The sequence below is a fragment of the Miniopterus natalensis genome, chromosome 10, assembly GCF_054644295.1.
Source record: "Miniopterus natalensis isolate mMinNat1 chromosome 10, mMinNat1.hap1, whole genome shotgun sequence".
NCBI classification, from domain to species: Eukaryota; Metazoa; Chordata; class Mammalia; order Chiroptera; family Miniopteridae; genus Miniopterus; species Miniopterus natalensis.
This window is the reverse complement of record NC_142090.1, coordinates 6,595,788-6,614,345: the sequence shown is the minus strand read 5'-3', so window position 1 is coordinate 6,614,345 and position 18,558 is coordinate 6,595,788. Positions and strand designations below refer to the sequence as shown.

The window sequence follows — 18,558 nt, the reverse complement described above, 5'->3', positions numbered from 1 at the left end:
AACTTGACAACATGGGTGAAATGGACAAATTCCTAGAAGCGTACAATCTTCCAAAGCTGAATCAGGAAGAGGCAGAAAACCTGAATAGGCTGATGACAACTAATGAAACTGAAGCAGTAATCAAAAAACTCCCAGCAAACAAAAGCCCTGGACCAGATGGATTTACAGGCCAGTTTTACCAAACATTCAAAGAAGAATTAACACCTATTCTACTCAAACTATCCCAGAAAATTCAAGAAGGGGGAAAACTCCCAAACTCTTTTTATGAGGCCAGCATCATCCTAATCCCAAAACCAGATAAAGACACTATACAGAAAGAAAATTACAGGCCAGTACCCCTGATGAACATAGATGCTAAAATCCTCAACAAAATACTAACAAACCAGATCCAGCAATACATTAAAAAGATCATACACCACGACCAAGTGGGGTTTATTCCAGGGATGCAAGGCTGGTATAACATCCACAAATCAATAAATGTGATACATCACATAAACAAAATGAAAGTCAAAAACCATATGATCATATCAATAGATGCAGAAAAAGCATTCAATAAAATCCAGCACCCATTTCTGATAAAAACTCTCAGCAAAGTGGGAATACAGAGATCATACCTCAACATAATAAAGGCCATGTATGACAGACCTACAGCCAACTTTACACTCAATGGTCAAAAACTAAAACCATTTCCCTTAAAAACAGGAACAAGACAGGGATGTCCACTTTCACCACTCTTATTCAACATAGTACTGGAAGTCCTAGCCACAGCCATCAGACAGGAAGAAAACACAAAGGTATCCAAATTGGAAAGGAGGAAATAAAATTCTCATTATTTGCAGATGACATGATATTGTACATAGAAAACCCTAAAGACTCCATCAAAGTACTACTAGATTTGATAAACGAATTTGGCAAGGTAGCTGGATACAAAATCAACATCCGGAAATAAATGGCATTCTTATACACCAACAATGAACTTTCAGAGAGAGAAACTAAAAAAAAAAATACTATTTACCATCGCAACTAAAAAAATAAGACACCTAGGAATAAACTTAACAAGGATGTAAAGGACCTGTACTCGGAAAACTATAGGACACTGAAAAAATAGAGGAAGATATAAACAAGTGGAAGAACATACTCATGGATTGGAAGAATTAATATCATTAAAATGTCTATACTACCCAAAGCAATTTACAGATTCAATGCAATTCCTATTAAAATACCAACAGCATATTTCACAGATCTAGAACAAACATTCTGAAAATTTATATGGAACCAAAAAAGACCACGAATAATTGCAGCCATCTTAAGAAAAAAGAACAGAGTGGGAGGGATCACTTTACCAGATATCAAACTGTACTACAAGGCCATTGTAATTGAAACAACCTGGTATTGGTACAACACCAGACATATAGACCAACGAAACAGAACAGAGACACCAAAAATAGAACCATAAGTGGTGCTGAAAAAATTGGATAGGTACATGCAAAAAAATGAAACTAGACCACCACCTTTCACCATACACAAAAATAAACTCAAAATGGATAAAAGACTTAAATGTAAGTCACAAAACTATAAAAATCCTGGAAGAAAACATAGGCAGTAAAGTCACAGACATCCCATGTAGTGGAATTTTCACTGATACATCTCCTAAGGCAAGAGAAACAAAAGAAAAAAATAAACATATGGGACCACATCAAACTAAAAACCTTCTGCACAGCAAAAGAAAACAGCCTCAAAATACAAAGGAACTCCACAGTCTGGGAAAACATATTTGTGAAGGATGTATCTGATAAGGGGCTAATTTCCAAAGTGTACAAAGAAGTCATACTATTCAGCAAGAGGAAGACAAGCAACCCATTAAAAAATGGGCAAAAGACCTGAATAGACACTTCTCCAAAGAGGACATGCAGATGGCAAAGAGACATATGAGAAAATGCTCAATGTCACTAATCATCAGAGATGCAAGTTAAAGCCACAATGAGGTATCACTTCACACCTGTAAGACTGGCCACCATCAATAAATCAACAAATGACATGTGCTGGCGAGGGTGTGGAGAAAGGGGAGCCCTCGTGCACTGCTGGTGGGAATGCAGACGGGTGCAGCCACTATGGAAAACAGTATGGAGGGTCCTCAAAAAATTAAAAATGGAGCTGCCTTTTGACCCAGTGATCCCACATCTAGGAATATACCCTAAGAATCCTGAAACACTAATCACAAAGAATATATGCACCCCTATGTTCATAGCAGCGCAGTTTGCAATAGCTAAGATCTGGAAACAGCCCAAGTGCCCATCAGGAGATGAGTGGATAAAAAAGCTGTGGGACATTTACACCATGGAATACTACGCAGCTGTAAAGAAGAGGATCTCATACCCTTTGGGCCAGTATGGATGGACCTGGAGAATATTATGCTAAGCAAAATAAGCCAGGCAGAGAAAGACAAACATCACATGATCTCACTCATATGTGGAATCTAAAGAACTTAATAAACTTAAAAAATAGATTCAGTGACATGGAAGCATGGATCAGACTGACGAATCTCAGAGGGATGGGGGGGCGGATGGGTGGAGGGGGAAAGAGTAACCAAAGAATTCATAGGTATATATGCACAACCCAAGGACACGGACAATGGTGGGGAGAGAGACTGGGGAGGGGGGTGGGACGGGGTAGAATTGGTCATTGGGGAGAAAAAGGGACATCTGTAATATTTTGAACAATAACAACAACAATATATATATATATGTGTGTGTTTCTATTGATTTTAGAGAGAGAGGAAGGGAGAGAGAGAGATAAGAAACATCGATGAGAGAGAAACATCGGCTGCCTCCTGTATGCTCCCTAAACAGCTGGGTATATTTCTTCTGTAGCATTTCAAGGGAAACTCAGGGTACAAATTACATAGAGAGAAGGCAAAAAACATGGTAGAGTTCCCTTGTCAAGGGTCTTACAACACTGATTTGTTCCCTTTTTGGCTGTTTTGCAATCTCTACCTCTCTCGCTACTTCAATCCTACTGTGTGGTCGAGATACACCACTGGCTGGAGAACTTGCTTTGTATGTAATCTTGTATCTTGAGTTTCTCTTGAACTATAGCAAAAAAAAAGCAAATATTTCTTCACTACCAACTTTGAGGTACTACAGAGATCTATTTAAAACCCTTATGATCTCCCCTTCTTCTAATTTCAGCCTAGTGCTCTCCAAATACTTTCAGCTGGTTCACATTGTGGCCCCCGCACGGCCTACAGGACGCAGTAGCTGCTCACTGCTGGGAAGGCCACGAACCGTCCCAGCCTCCTGCCACCCAGCCTCCTGCCCTGTTACCTCTGTTCCTCCTGCATCTTTGGATCTTTAAATTAAAAAACCCTGTTTTAACCACTTATCCTCCTTTGTGAAAGGTAAATAAACAGTTTTTTCTTGAATCCTTACAGCAAGTACCTTGAGAATAGCTATGAGTGTTGACATCTGGTTAAAATCACCCAGCGATCAGACATCACAGTGGGCACGTGTTACACTGACACTGTACACGCCACAGACCCGCATGAGCTCTTAACGTGTGATGTGTGGCTCTCAGAGTGGAAAAGGAAAAATTCTACTTTCATTCAGGATAAGGATTGTGAGATCAGTTATTTCACTGTGTTCAAAGCTTCTAAAAATACATATGACCAGCAAGGGATCCATGTGCACAGAGGACTAGGTCAGGAAAGGGAACTTGGCCGGTTCATTTAGCATCCCATGTCTCAGTTTCCCTCATCTACAAAGTGGAAATAATAATACTTCCTCTGTGTTAATAAAAGTATCTATGTGACACCTGGATGGGATCAGTGTAGAGAAAAGACAGGCCGTGCTATTTGAAATACAGAGTATGATTAGTTGGACACAGTAGAAAATTATACCCACTAAGCTGTTCCCAGAATAAAAGTTTATTCCTCTGCAACCTGTGATTCTTTCTCCATAATTCATATAATGATCAAAAGTCATTGCTTTCCTGTCTCGGTGTATTAGCTGGATGGCTGAACGCACAGAGCTCTCACCTGAATCAGCACAGAAGGGAGGCCTGGCGGAGGGGAACAGAAAGGGACTCGAGCTCACACTGAGCCATTCTCATCCGTCAGCCTGTCCACATAAGTACAAGGAAATCAACTCATTTAAACAGCTTGGGAGGCGAAGCTGAGTTATAACGGTGCTCCCGAGCGAGCCCGGTGAAATATGGGCCTGCTCACCGATTCCCATCTATCATATCCCCGCCAAACGCCCGTTAATTGTTTTCATATTTAGATGCTGAGAATCAACCTTAATGAATGTGTGTTGTCGGGTTGTTGGGAGTTTTCTAAAAAGAAAGCAGGATGATTATGGTGTATAGTGAATTATTGTCAGTTCCACGTGCTCTGAGCAGAATCACAGAGGGGCAAGAACGGAAGAGGGGAGGCATCATTCACGTCTCGTTCCAAATCTCCAGTGCAGAAAACAGAACTGCAGCCAGTTAATGAAATACGTCCTTAATACAAGTTTGTGGGGGGCGATATGTCATTAGTCTGAAATGTCTGAAAATGTAGTATTTGTTTACAAACAGAGTATTTGTAAGTCCTTTAGAATATTATAATCCAAAAAATAATCTCGTTCCTTTGTACTTTCTCTTCAGAATAGCAGTAGGTACTGCTTACCAACCTCCCCTCTCCCAACTCTGCCTTCGTCGTAAAAGCTGGGTCCTAGAGTTCCCGGTGCTTGTCACTCTGAGCAATGATTCCTCAGTGCTCATATTCAGAACTAATCAAAACTGTCCCTTCATAACCCCAGAACGAATCTATGTACATAATAAGAAAACCCACAGTTGTAATACCTGGTAGTACGAGTGCATGGGTGTGGCACAAATGTCTGTGTGGGGAAGGGCTAGAAAGAAGGGTGACTCTTAGATTCTAATAATATGTGGCTATAAAAGCAATATGTGTCAAGTTTTCCACCCTTTATTTTTTCACCATCTTAATCTCACATTCGCTTATTGCCTATTATTAATAGAAACTCTCAGTTTCTCACATAAGTATAACCTTAAAGGCTAAAAAGTAGAAGAAATATGAGCAGGATAGAAAAAAAAAGGACTATGTCTAATAAGAGGCTGGTTACAGCCCATAGCTAGATGGAGCTTTAGCTCTGGTCTGCACAAACCTTCTGATTTCCTTCATGGTTCCCAGGGACCAGACTGGACACGTGGCTAAACTTGACTACCATCTTTGGGGAACAAAAACCAGATTGAATGGATATTGTAACCCTATCAAAGGTCAACATTTTCTGTACTTCTAGTCATGAAGGAGACTAGGTGGGAAAAGCCTTGTGCTGGGAAGGAGGACACCCGAGTTCCAGACCAGCTCTGACCCTAGGAAGCTGTGTGGTTTGCGGAAGTCATTTCTAGATCTTAGTTATTTCATCTGAAAATCATGAGTCTAGACAAACTATGGTAAGCCTTTTGTCATTATGATACTCCAATTATTCTAAAATCTACAGCATTCACACTATCCTGCTTGTATATCACAGAAATGGTCATTTCCTGGCAGTTACTATAGAGAATCCATAAAAATATCAAGGTGTGGTATAACAATTAACATTTTTTTATATATCCCATTAATAAAGAATGTAATGTTTTATTTCCATAATGTCGTCGAAAGCCTAAGAAATCACTCAATGCACCCTTGAGTAATGAACTTAGTATGTACTATTACACTTTAAAGTTTTACCAAATAATTGAAAATATTCAGTGGCCTAAAAATAGGAATGCAAGGCTTCCTTGAGAAACCTCTGTAAAAATACTTATTGATAACTGTCTTTCTAAATTATATAAATACATGTAAAACTGTAGGTACATCTATTATGAAAAATAAATCTTTCATCCTAAACCACACCTTTATTTATTTCTAAGGTTTGAAAGATTCTTAGTTGAAAGTTATCATTGGAGATAAATTCATACTGGAATTTGGAGCTAGCATTTTCCATTTATGAATAAAAGTGGCCCGTGGAAGCATTACGACTTTTGTAAATTACGAACAGAAAGCCACGGGGATGGAAACCCACTGATGGTTAAGTAAACACAGAGGGGGAGACAGGGGCTTTTTAAAGGAACACATAGATTATTGGAGACAATTTTCATGGAAATGGAACCTCTTTCCCAGCAGGCGGTGCTGACATAAATGGCCAGGGACCTGAACACTGTCCTTAGAAGGCCAGCCGGCCCCAGTTATTCAGAGATAAGCTGGCCCCGCCGGTCTCATTCTCTCCTTCCCCTCCTCTGGCGGTAAGCACACAGCTGAGGGGACAAGGTTCAGGCACCTCCTGCCTCTGGATCAGAATGTGCTTCAGGTGTCTCCTGCGACCAGAGCTCCCTCTGTGCCGGGTCCTCCCTAGATCTGCATCCTGCCTGCTTAGACCCCCTTCACTTGTGTTTTGCTCTTGCTGCCTTGGTGGATCTCCCTCTGTGTCAGTATTGCCCTGATAGTAAAATCAGTTGCAGAACAGAAACCTGCAAAATCATGTATCTTATGAATATGGATGAAAAATCCCCAACAAAATAGCAGAAAACTGATGCAGAAAACATAAGAATTACTCATCGTGACCAAGTGGGATTTGCCCCAGAGATGTAAGTTTGGTTTGACACCTGAAATTCAATTAATACCTATAATACATCATGTTAGAATTTTTAAAAATTCACATGCTCATCTTAATAGACAAAAGCAAAACCCAACACCCTTTCATTTCATGATAAAGACACTCGACAAACTAGGAATAGACTGGACTTCCCTCAATCTGATAAATGACATCTATGAAAAACCAACAGGTAACGTCACACCTAATGCTTTCCTCCTAAGATCAGGAACAGGGCGAGGATGTCCACCTTGGAGACTTTCAATATTATTTACATATTACTGCAATACTATTTCAATACTACTCAATACTTTACTAGAGTTGCTATCCAGAACAATTTGACAAGAAAAAGAAATAAAGGGCATCCAGATTAGAAAATGAAGTGAAACTACTTCTGCTTGTGGATGACATGATCTTACACATAGGAAACCCTAAGAAATCCACTAAAACACCATTAGTACTAATATGTGAGTTGAGCAAAGTTGCATGATACAAGAGCAATGGATAAAAAACTCAATTATGTGTCTATATACCTACAGTGAGCAATCCAAAAATGAAATTAACAAAACAATGCCACAATAGCATCAAAACAACAAATACTTAGGAGCAAATTTAACAAAATACGTGAAAACATACTATGAAAAAAAAACTTTGTTGAAAGAAAATAATGTTCTAAATACATTAAAAGTATCTCAAGTTCATGGATTAGAAGACTTAACATTATTAAGATGCTGTACTTCCCAGACTGAATCAACACAATCCCTATCAGAAACCTAGCTGATTTCTTTATAGAAATAAACAAACTAATTCTGGACCCTTACCTCACACTACATACAAAAAGTTAATTCAAAATGGATCAAAGACTTAATTGTATGAAAAAAATTTAGAAGAAAACACAGAGGTAAATCTTTAAGAATTGAATTCTTAGATATGACCAAAACATGAACAACAAAAGGAAAAATAAATTGGGCTTCCTCAAAATTAAAAATGATTGTGCTTCAAAGAATACCATTAAGAAAGTGAAAAAAGCATCTACAGAATGGGAGAAAACATATGTAAATCTTAGATAAGGGACTTGCATCTAGAATATATAAAGAACTCTAACAACTCAATAACAGAAACACAAATAACCCAATTTTAAAAGGGCCAATGGATCTCCACAGAAGGTATACAGATGGCCAATAAGTATCTGAAAAAAACGTTCCACATCATTAGTCACCAGGGAGATATAAATCCAAACCAGAATGAGGTGCCACTTCATACCCACCGTCCCTACCTCACTTTCTACAACCTGAGAGGCACTGGCCAATCAGGTGATAATCCCTCTGATAGCCAATCAGAGCTCTTGGATTCTTAAAGAGACAGGAGTTGATTCACAAGACCTGATGGTTCTTTTGGAATCAGGGTTATTTCCTGAACAGATCCACTTCATCCTTTGCTCTTCTCAGACCAGACAGTTTTACTATAACTAGGAGCTAATACAGTTAGTACGTACTCGGAAAACATTTTAAAATTTAAGAGCAGCTAATCTTATAAAATCTCCGATTTGACCACGACAAGAACGTGCTGCGTTAGCTGAACAGCTACCTCGCTGGGAAAGTAAACTAGGTTTCAAATACTCAAAATCATGAGGAAGGTCAGGCAAAGAGTTCTCAGGTATGACACCGAAAGTACAACCCATAAAAGGAAAAACTGACTTTATAAAAATTAAATGAATGAATTTAGTTAATGAAATTTCAGAAAATCAAGAGATACGACGAAGATTCTGAGAAAGTATCTGCAAGTCATATAGGACTTGTACCTAAAATATATATAGGACTTGTATCTGAAATATATACAGGAATCTCATCATTCAACCTAAAAAGAGAAATAATGCGGCTAAAATATTGGCAAAAAATCTGCATAGACATTACTCCAAAGAAAATGTATGAATGGCCCATAAATGTATGAGAAGATGTTCAATGTCATTAGTTACTGGGACAAATCAAATAGAAACCACAGTGAAATAACACTGAGGTGAGTATTTTAAGAGTAGCAATAACAAGTGCTGGTGAGGATGCGGAAGAACCACAACCCTTGTTCATCGCTGGTGGGATGTAAGATGATGCAGCCCCTTTGGAAAACAGTCTGGCAGTTCCAGGAAAGGTCACACAGAGACGTACCATATGACCCCGCATTTCCACTCGTAGGTGTATCCCAAAGATAATTCAAAAATAAAGAAAGAAAACCTCGCTGTGTGCAAGGGCTTTACTTACTCAGGTTCCACTTTAGGCCCGTCGTTGTCACCTGATTGCAAGGCTGTCCAACAGGGATGAGGCCACACCAGTCACCCTCCATTCCCGTGTCTACGTGCAATTTGTGCTTTCCCTGGAGTAGAGAAGGGATGTTCATTAACACAGGGAAGAGAAAGGGAGGGACATCAATGGGCACTGAAGACCTGGTCAGAGGCACCAGGTACACCCCTAATCCTGACAACAAATTTAATGCCAGGAGCTTTCACCTGACTTAACCCTAGTGATGATTTTACAAGGTAGCTTCTGTTAATTACCACTTTCACATGAGGAAGCTGAAGCCTGCAGAGATTAAATGTGTCCAGGACCATGCAGAGAAAGGGGGCAGAACAAGGGTTCCTACCCATATCCACCTGCCAGTTCCAGAGACTAAACTGTTCCACACACTAAAGATGTGGCACGATGTGATGCAGAATTCTAGGGTCTCACTCAAACACGTGCTCAAGCGTAAATAAAACAGCGGTTCCTAAGTAAAACCTTGGCTTTTTATGAGGACTGGGATCTAAATTCAAAGTCAATCCTAATAGTAGTTACCCGCTTCCCACACCCACAGACATCTAGGAGCTGCTTGGTGAGAAGTACCTCTCCCAGGAAACTGCAAATCCCTAAGGACCTAGCATGATTCTTGCATTTTGATTATGAAAACTTATGTGATTTAACATGCTTTCAAGCTTTCCATTTATGAGAAAATGAAAGTTAAATGTAATGCTCAATCAAAGCCACAAAGTTTGTTTTTAAATAGAATACTTGGAAACTCCTCTTCTACAAAGTAATGGTTTTCCATTTCTGTTCCATTCATTATGCTTAGGGTACACAGTCTTTATGGAAAAATACCTCAGGTCCTTATGGGAAAATGCTAAGGCATGCGTTCATCCAATAATATAATAAAAAAGTATTTTTCATCACTCATATATCCCAGAAGAAATAAGTTCCAAAGGATACTGCTTATTTTAATAAAATAAAATTTTAAAGTAGGTGTAATTATGACCTGTTACCAGACTAAGGTATCTAAGTCTCCTTTTATAGTCACTTTACTTTTATTCCAACAATGCCTTCTGAACTCTATTATAAGCTTCCAGGAACTTTATTTTGCTATCTATAAGGCCTCACGTATGACCAGGCTCTCTTGTCTTAATCAAAGGATTGCTGTTATTGGGGGAAGAATCCTCTAGATTTCATATCAGTCCTTGAAATTTAATACAAGTTCATCTGGATCTTTACCACTATATAATTCATATACAAAATGTATGTTTTGAACATTCAATCAGAGGGCATAAACTCGATTAAAAGAGCTTAAATATATTCAAATGCAAAAAAATTTATTTATTTATTTATTTAAATATATCTTTATTGATTTCAGAGAGAGGGAAGGCGAGGGAGAGAGAGAGATAGAAACATCAATGATGAGAGAGTCATTGGGGATTGAGCCCGCAACCCCGGCATGTGCCCTGACCGGGAATCGAATCCCGATCGCCTGGATCCTAGGTCGACGCTCAATTGCTGAGCCACGCCCGGCCGGGCGCAAAAAAAATTTAAAAGAATATAAAATACATTTGAATTTGGCATTCATCGTTGGGAGAAAAGAGGCAGCCCCTTGTGGATGTTCACCAAGCAGTGGATTAGACGTGCACAGAGAATGTGGGGAGCTGGAGATACAATGAGTCGTGAAAGCACAATGTGTAGAAGGAAACTGAATTGGGGTAAGTTACATAACCCATCTGTGTAGATTAAAATAAATTCAAACACAAGACACTTTTTCTAGTAACAAAATTTAAACAATATTATCTATACACACCGACATGCCCGTCTGCGGGAAGGGTGGGGAGAAGGGGGTGCGGCACAGGGACAAGAGGGAAGCGACCGGCAGCTGCTGAGCAGCCTTGCCCGGGACCAGAGAGGACAACCGGCCAAGAACAGATGAGCACTGGGGACCCAACACTGGGGTCGTCTGCGAAAAACAGCAAACATGCTTTCCAGATGCCAAGCGATACGAGACAGAAATTCTCAGGCTCTTCTGAAGAAATAACTATTCTAATAATTCTAAACAGCAATTGAAGGAAGAGGAATAACACAGATGCTAAATAAGATGTAAACTGTGACCCACAGATGCCAACTGTAACGCACCCTAACAGACTCCGAGAGCGGGCACGAAGCCTCCTCTGTAACTGATGGGGAGCTGATGGGAGGGGGTGTTGCAGGTCTGATTCCCTCTGGCTCCAGCAGCAAAGGAGGACGCGGTGGGGAGATCCCAGCTGCTGAGGGCTGTACTCCCAGGGCCCCTTCAGGAAGCATGGCACGTGACAGGAGTCATAGGCAACCCGTAGCCTCCAGGGCACCGGAGGGAAGAGAAGACTAAGATGGGAGGGACTGCGTACCTGGCCCAGGTGGCTCTACCTGTCCCAGGTAACAGTGTCTCTGACAATGAGACCTGCTGCTGAGACTGGGACTTCATTACTTATCAAAGAGGGACTCACGTGTCCTTGGGCTGTTCTGTTTTCAATGTGTTACAGTTAATTCCCACCTTCTAACGAAGCCTTTGCGTGGTGCTTGGTGGTGGTCAGCTGAACACACCAGTAGGCGCAGTGCTCCAGCTAACCTCAGGAAAGACTGCCGAAGGAAATAAGGAGTAACATCTTGGCTCGTGGGTCCTAAGTCCCTAAGAGAAGAATCCTCAGCTTGCATCAGATAATGCAAAGGAAGCAGCCCATGGACACGTCACGTGTTATTACTCCAGGGAGAGGACGGCTGCTTGAACATACAGCCCAGCAATGCATTCACTGCCTTCTTCATTAGTCTAAGGTGCAACACACCTTGAAAATTTTAATCTGAGAATAAACTAGCCTACATTTTTTTCTTTTGTTTCAAAAGGATATGTAGCCACATGTGCACGGTTTTTGTTTACAGATGTGCACACTTAGCTTCGGGTGGTTAAAGGACAGTAATCCTGTGATCTTCTCCTATAGCCTCAAGTCTACGGGACACCTTTCAAAATGAACAGCAAAAGGGATTATTACCCCCTCCCCAGGTTTCCTGATACATAATACACTCCCGCCTGGGTGTGACTTGACACAGGCAGGCACACAGCCTGGCATTAAAGAACCTCCCGGAGATTTATGCCATTACTGGGACCAGGGCACCTGACTAATCGCTGACTCCCACCTGCGCTCATGAATTAGCACCAGGTTCCTGCTCTGCCCCTGTTCTGAGCCTCTGAGGGCAAAGGCACTTCCATCCAGTGGCAACGGAGCAAAATCAATCAGACACTATGCTTTTCCAGTCCTGGTTATTTTTAACATGTTAACTACTTCAAAAAGGTCCTGTAATTTAGTGAAAGGGAGCAAAGATGCTGCTTTACTCCTACTCTAGAGATGGGTGAGTTAAAGACAGGCAGCGTCGGGCACATGGAGTCACTTTCCCTAGACTGTAGAGCAAACGACACACACATAGGGCATAAGGAATCGCTGTGGCTTTGCTTGTATTTACCTCCTCTTTGCAAATGATGGGGACGAGTCTCAGAGAAAAGGTAAGTTTGCCCTGGATTTTGTTTTGCAAAAATACCAAAGATGGCATCTAAATCCTGTTTACATCTCTGAATCCTTAAATCCAATAACTATGCCAAGTTTTATCCAAGTTATCTCAGTGTGAATGCCGGAAAATACACAGCAATTTAATAAGATCGCTCACAAAGCAACTGAACACAGGACGTACTTTCTACTCAGTGTCAGAGATTCCAGGAGCAGACGGTGGTGCCAGTTTATAAAGTGGACAAGCGCTCACCAGATCGCTGTTGAGGCTGACCTGGTGCCCAGGCTAAGGGCAGCCACGATTTCTGGCACAGGGTAGAGCCAGGGTGAGGGAACGCAAAGCAGGCCTCAGGCCCTTGAGCATTTACCCACACATGTGGCAGGGAATTCAGCAGCCCGCAGGAAAGACAAGTGAAAGAAGCAGAAGGTCCACACTGCATTACCTGGAGGAGCCGCCTGCCCCACACAAAAACGGACGTCTGTGCTGGTGTTTCCATGTGTGACCCTCAAGTGGCTGAACGCAGTCACGAGAGAAATGGTCTCCATGGAACTTGGAGATGCAGAATCTCAGAACTAGAAGAATGTGTGTATTTTCTTTTATTCTGCTGCATAAATGTGATTGCTACTGGGAAGGGGGTGGGGGAGGAAGGAGAGGGTAGAGGGGGGATAAATGGTGATAGAAGGAGACTTAACTTGGGGTTGGGAACACACAATACAATACACAGATGATGCGTTATAGAATTGCACACCTGAGACCTGTATGGTTTATTAACGATGTCACCCCAATAAATTCAATGACAATAAAATTAAAAATATTTTTCAACAACAAAAAACACACACAAGTAAATTGTTTTATTCAAAAGAGCCTATACTGAGTCAATGTTACATGGAAATTTACTTATCTATTTCTTTCGTTAACTTAGAATACATCCTTCTAAAAATGCAATATTCATGTATAGCTTTTAGAGTTTCAAATCATGTCAGAACCACATTTTTCAAAGTGCCTCCCACAGAACACTGTTTCTTAGATTACTTCTCAGATTCTCCTCTGAAGTCACCGTGCACGTGACCAGCATGTGAGATGTTCTAGGTTGTGTCGCAGCAAAAACCATCCACCTGAGCGAGTGTTCCCCACACTTACCTGACTACAGATCCCTGCCTACCCCTCAAACAACACCTGTCATTACCCATGGAATCTGCATTCATTAAATCCACCTACAACAGTACTGCCTTAGAATACTAATCTTGCTCACAGCATGTGAAACTATGATGTTTTAGCCCTGGCTGGGTGGCTCCATTGGTTGGAGCATTATCTCCCTCACACCAAAAGGTTGTGGGTTCGATTCTCGGTAAGGGGACATATGGGAGGCAGCCGATCGATGTTTCTCTCTCACATCGATGTTTCTCTCTCTCTCTCTCTCTAAAAAAATCAATGAAAACATCCTGGGGTAAGGATTGAAAAAAAAACTAGGATGTTTTGGTTTACTATTTCCACAGCCAGAACACAATGACATGTTCTGAAATTAGTAACTTCCAGCTGATTTACATTTTGAAAATTATTTAGTAAAGAGGGGCTAAAATCAGGTGAGTTTTGACATGATTAAGTGGTTAATGACATTACTGGATGCTTCTCCAAGAGAAAACCTCCAGATGCTGTTTATTCAAAAGTCAACAATATTTATGAAAAACCTGCTATGGTTAGAGACTATAAAAGACTATAATGATCGGCTAATTTCCTCATTAACTCCCTACCACTAGACTATTTTAAAATAAAACTGATGAAATCAATGCTTATCCTTTGCTTTCTATCCCCAATGTATTCCAGCCTTTTTTTTTTTTTTTTTTTACAGTGTATCCTATCCTTTCTTTCTTTATGCCTCCCTTTCATCCAGTTGGAGAAAATAACCTGGTGAGTGCTGTCACACTAAGTTGTCAGAAATCTACTCTTGGCTCCTCCAAAAGATACCGACACTTTAAATGATCACTTCCAAAGATAATACTCATTCCAGGAGCGAGAACTCCTAATGGTAGAAACTGGACACGTTGCACTGAAAGATGTTTTGAGTCAGAGAGTGATCACAGAGTGTTTGGATACCTTCAGATGAAGGTAATTCTGCCTACCACAGAAAGATCAAAACCCCCATGTTCTTCGGTCTAGTCCCTGCTATTTCTCCATCACCTACAGAAACCTCAAGCAAAGGGCCAGCTCCACGTCTTTATGAGAAGTCCCTATGTGTTCCAGTTAACACAGATCACTTGCTTCTAATGGCTACGATCTGCATTCGCTCTACAAACAGCAGCTTCTTTCTTACTGTAACGCATCTCTCAAAAGGGTTCATGCTGCATCCTTGAAAAGAACAAAACTTCTTTGAAGGCACAGACCCTTTATTTCTGTCCTATTTATAGCACCATGGAAGGAACACAGAAAGCGTCTAATAAATATCTGACCAATTAGTGGCTTGGAGCAAAAGAAAAAAGTATTGACAAAAAGATGTCAACACGCTTAGAAAGATATTTTTCAATTTTTGAGTAGGTGAGGGAGGGTTCAGGTGAACTGAGAGGACACACTCCAGACACCTGGAACTCTCTGTGCAGATAACATCTGCTTCACTGAACACTAGGACAAAACCACACGCAAAAAATTATGGATACCCGTCAACAGTATTCAAAATACACTTTGAGGTGTGTGCTGAGTACGAATTTTATATGGGCCTCATAATACTACCTCACTGGGTTGAGAACAATTGAGATAACATGTGTAAGAAGCCAGGAACAGGGCTTTGAACAGTCACCTATAAATGCTGATTTTCTTATCCCTCTCCCTCTACTGGGTCCCCAGTTTAATTTGAACACAAGTTTTCCTCCCACTCTTTTCTGCCCTTGGTGATGGCAGTCACGCACATCTTGGCGAATCCCCGATGCTACGTCCAGCCCAGACTTCTCTCCATAACTCTGGTCTTACACATCCAACGGCCTCTGACACACCCTCGCCTCTTATCTCAAACGCGTCCCATCTACAGCTTTGACCTGAGTTGATATCTGTCCATCCTGCCAACTGCTCAGGTGAAATGTTTCTCTCCTTTTTTCCATACCCCCGAGGAAATCCCATTTAGTCTATAGTCTAAACATACCCAGAGTCCTACCACTCCTTACAATTTGCTTCACTACCACCCTACCCAAGTCACCATAACAAGACCTCCCCTGGTCCCACCCCATCTATTTTCAACTCAGCGGCCAAAGCGATCCCTTTAAAAACTAAGTCAGCCCTACCCACTACCCACCTCCGAGCCACCACCCTCTCCAGAGAAGAAGCCCCAGCTGCTGAAAGCTTCCCACCGCCCTCTCCCAGCCCTGGCCCGGCTAAGGCGCTGCCGATGGAGCGCGCCTGAGGAACCACAGCATCGCTACCGAGCCCTGGCTTTGGCCTAGCCCCAGCGAGCCTGTGCCCCGCGCAGCGCTGTGGCTACGAGCGTGGGTGCTAAGGGAAGACTTCATGGGCTCGGATCCCTTCCCCACCATGTCTGAGTTTCACCTTTCTCATCCACAAAACCAGGCTAAAAGGGCTGTTGTGAGAATTCAATCGCCTGATGTGTGAGACACTTAGAACGGTGCTGCCGCAGAGTAAACAGAGCTGTGAGCATTCACTAGGATTGTTCTTATCAAACAAAAGGATTAAAATGGGCAAAACGCATTGCATTTAATTTCAGACAATTTACCTGCCTCTTATCTTTCGTGTCAAGAACATTAGAATAATGATACCTTCTGAAAGCAACTGGAAAAGTACCCCATAATATTCTATATATTATGTATCCGCAAAATGTTGGAATAAATATACCTTTCAAGGTACATCAACCACAGTCTTAATTGCTATCGCAGTCTTATTTTGGTACCTCTTACATATAAGCAAGAGTCTTTAACATCAGAAAGGTAAAAATGCTGATTTGGGGGCAGGGGCAATAGTTTTTGATGTCTCAAGGGGAAACTGGTAAGACTTCTGAAATACCATGCCTTAATGAATGCAGCTCAGCCTCACAGTTCTGTCTGTAGAAGGGGTTACTACGATGAAGACACAACTGAGCAAACCAGACATGCTGTGCTAGGTCGAAGTAACAACCGGTGCTGTAGCCCCATGTGTTCTCCACAAATCAAGTGCACTGCGAGATGGCTGCGATCACCCTCGTCTCACCTGCACTCCCCAGGCCTCCACCCTCTCCTGTTTGAACAAGTGCCTGTGTTCCTGTGTGCCTACCACTCTTTTGTTTTTAAAATATGTTTTTATTCATTTTAGAGAGAGAGGAAGGGAGAGGGAGAGACAGAAACACCAATTGCTCCTCCTACACACCCCCTACTGGGGATCGAGCCCACAACCTAGGCATGTGCCCTGATCAGGAATCAAACTGGCGACCTCTTGGTTCAAGGCTCAGTTGACTGAGCAAAACCTGCTGGCTGAGCGTGTCTACCACTCTCCAGCCATATTTCTCTGTGGGAGTCAGTCCCCACACTGGCACCCACTGACCCTGGCTCCGGGCACTCATGTCCTTGCGTGGTGATCCCACACCGACTACCACTAACCCGTGTGGCTCAGCAGGGTACTGCAGAGGTGCTGGTGTGTGACTTCTAGGCCAAATCATACAAATGTGATGGCTTCCCCCTTACTTGTTTGCTCTTACAGATCACGTGCTCTGGGGAAAGTCCGTCACCATGTTAACAGGACATTCAAGAAGCCCCGTAGAGGCCAAAAGGAGAGGAACGGAGCTGCCCCCCAACTGGCCAGCTCCAACTTGACTCCTTGGAATCATGAGTGACACTTGGCACAGCTGAACTTCATGAGACCCCCAAGCTTGAAACACCCAGAAAAGCCAAATTCTAGACACACAGAGAAACTCTGTGAGATACATGTTTCCTGCCGCTTTAAGCCACCACGTTCGTGGTATTTGTTACACAGCAGTGGATAACTAACACACTCTCGACCCTTGCTGTCCTTTCCAGACGTCTGTCTGCAATGCCTTGTCTTCCTCTCCCCACTGCTGTTCTCCTTCTCATTCCCAGTGTCCGTAATGCTTCTTTAAATGTCTATAAGACACACCACGTATATATGTAATCTACATTTGTTCAAAAGAGTGTATGAATCCCTTTAAAAAAGTGTAAGTATGAGAAGTTTTCTTTTTCTTTGTTTCTAAAGAAAAACTACCAGCTTTTTGTTGCCCCCTTCTCTGTGTGTAAGCTGGATTCACTTCTCCCTCATGTTTTTCCTTCTGTAGCTACCAACTTGGGAAAGGTAGGGATGGAGTTGGGGGAAAAGGTTCCCCAATAATCATTAGACTTCTTCTTAATGAAATTAAGAGATAAAGCAATCATTAAGACAGAACACTTTGTGCTAGGCAATGCTACATATACTCAAACGCCCCATGCTGTATGTGATTATTTAAAAAGACTACATCAAAGTAAGAGTCATATTTCGTAAAGAATTCTGCATAGTGGGAGGGGAAGGCATTAAAATATTGTACAATAACCATCTCTCTTTCTATTCCCAAAGTCATTTATTTAATATCACTTAAATAGATGATAAAATGTGATCAAATAGTTATTTTAAGTTTGATGAGGAGACCAAAGTTTCCAAAATGGGATCCTCAAACTCCAGACATAACTCAGGAACCACATGTGGGGCTGCTTTGTGTGTTCTCTACGTTGTATTTTCCACTCTTCTCATTTTTTTATATAATAAAGAATTCTGTTTTAGTTCTGCTGGTGCCAATTTATGGTTTCCTGGAAACTCCACAATGCCCGGAAAGGACAGGTAATCACAACAAAGTGGAATTACCAACATATTTATGGCCTTATCATCTGACAAGAAAGGTCAGAGCTCCTCCTTCATAACACGGCACCAGCGTTCAGGCCTCTGAAAATTGCTCCTGGATGCCGGCTTCCCTGAAATCAGAGTGGCAGCCACTCTCTAAGGGCATAAATCAGACTCTAGATAACTGATGGCACTTTCCTCTGGGCCTGCACGAGGAGGGCACTGCGTGCTCACTGCTGCGCCCGGCACGTGGAAAAGCCAGTGCACCCAGGATGAGTGGAGGGTGTAATTCCTGAAGTTGTCTAAGAAAACGGTCT

General features: G+C 41.8%; 1 protein-coding gene across 4 annotated transcripts in view; it reads right to left on the bottom strand.

Moving 5' to 3' along the window:
* Window positions 1-18,558, bottom strand: part of TPK1 (thiamin pyrophosphokinase 1) — a 183,805-nt gene that overhangs the window by 46,310 nt on the left and 118,937 nt on the right. For all 4 annotated transcript variants that reach the window (XM_087820966.1, XM_087820968.1, XM_087820967.1 and 1 more), the window contains one exon: window positions 8,885-8,996. In XM_087820966.1, the coding sequence (XP_087677092.1) occupies window positions 8,885-8,996 (112 nt within the window). The remainder of the gene's footprint in view (window positions 1-8,884; window positions 8,997-18,558) is intronic.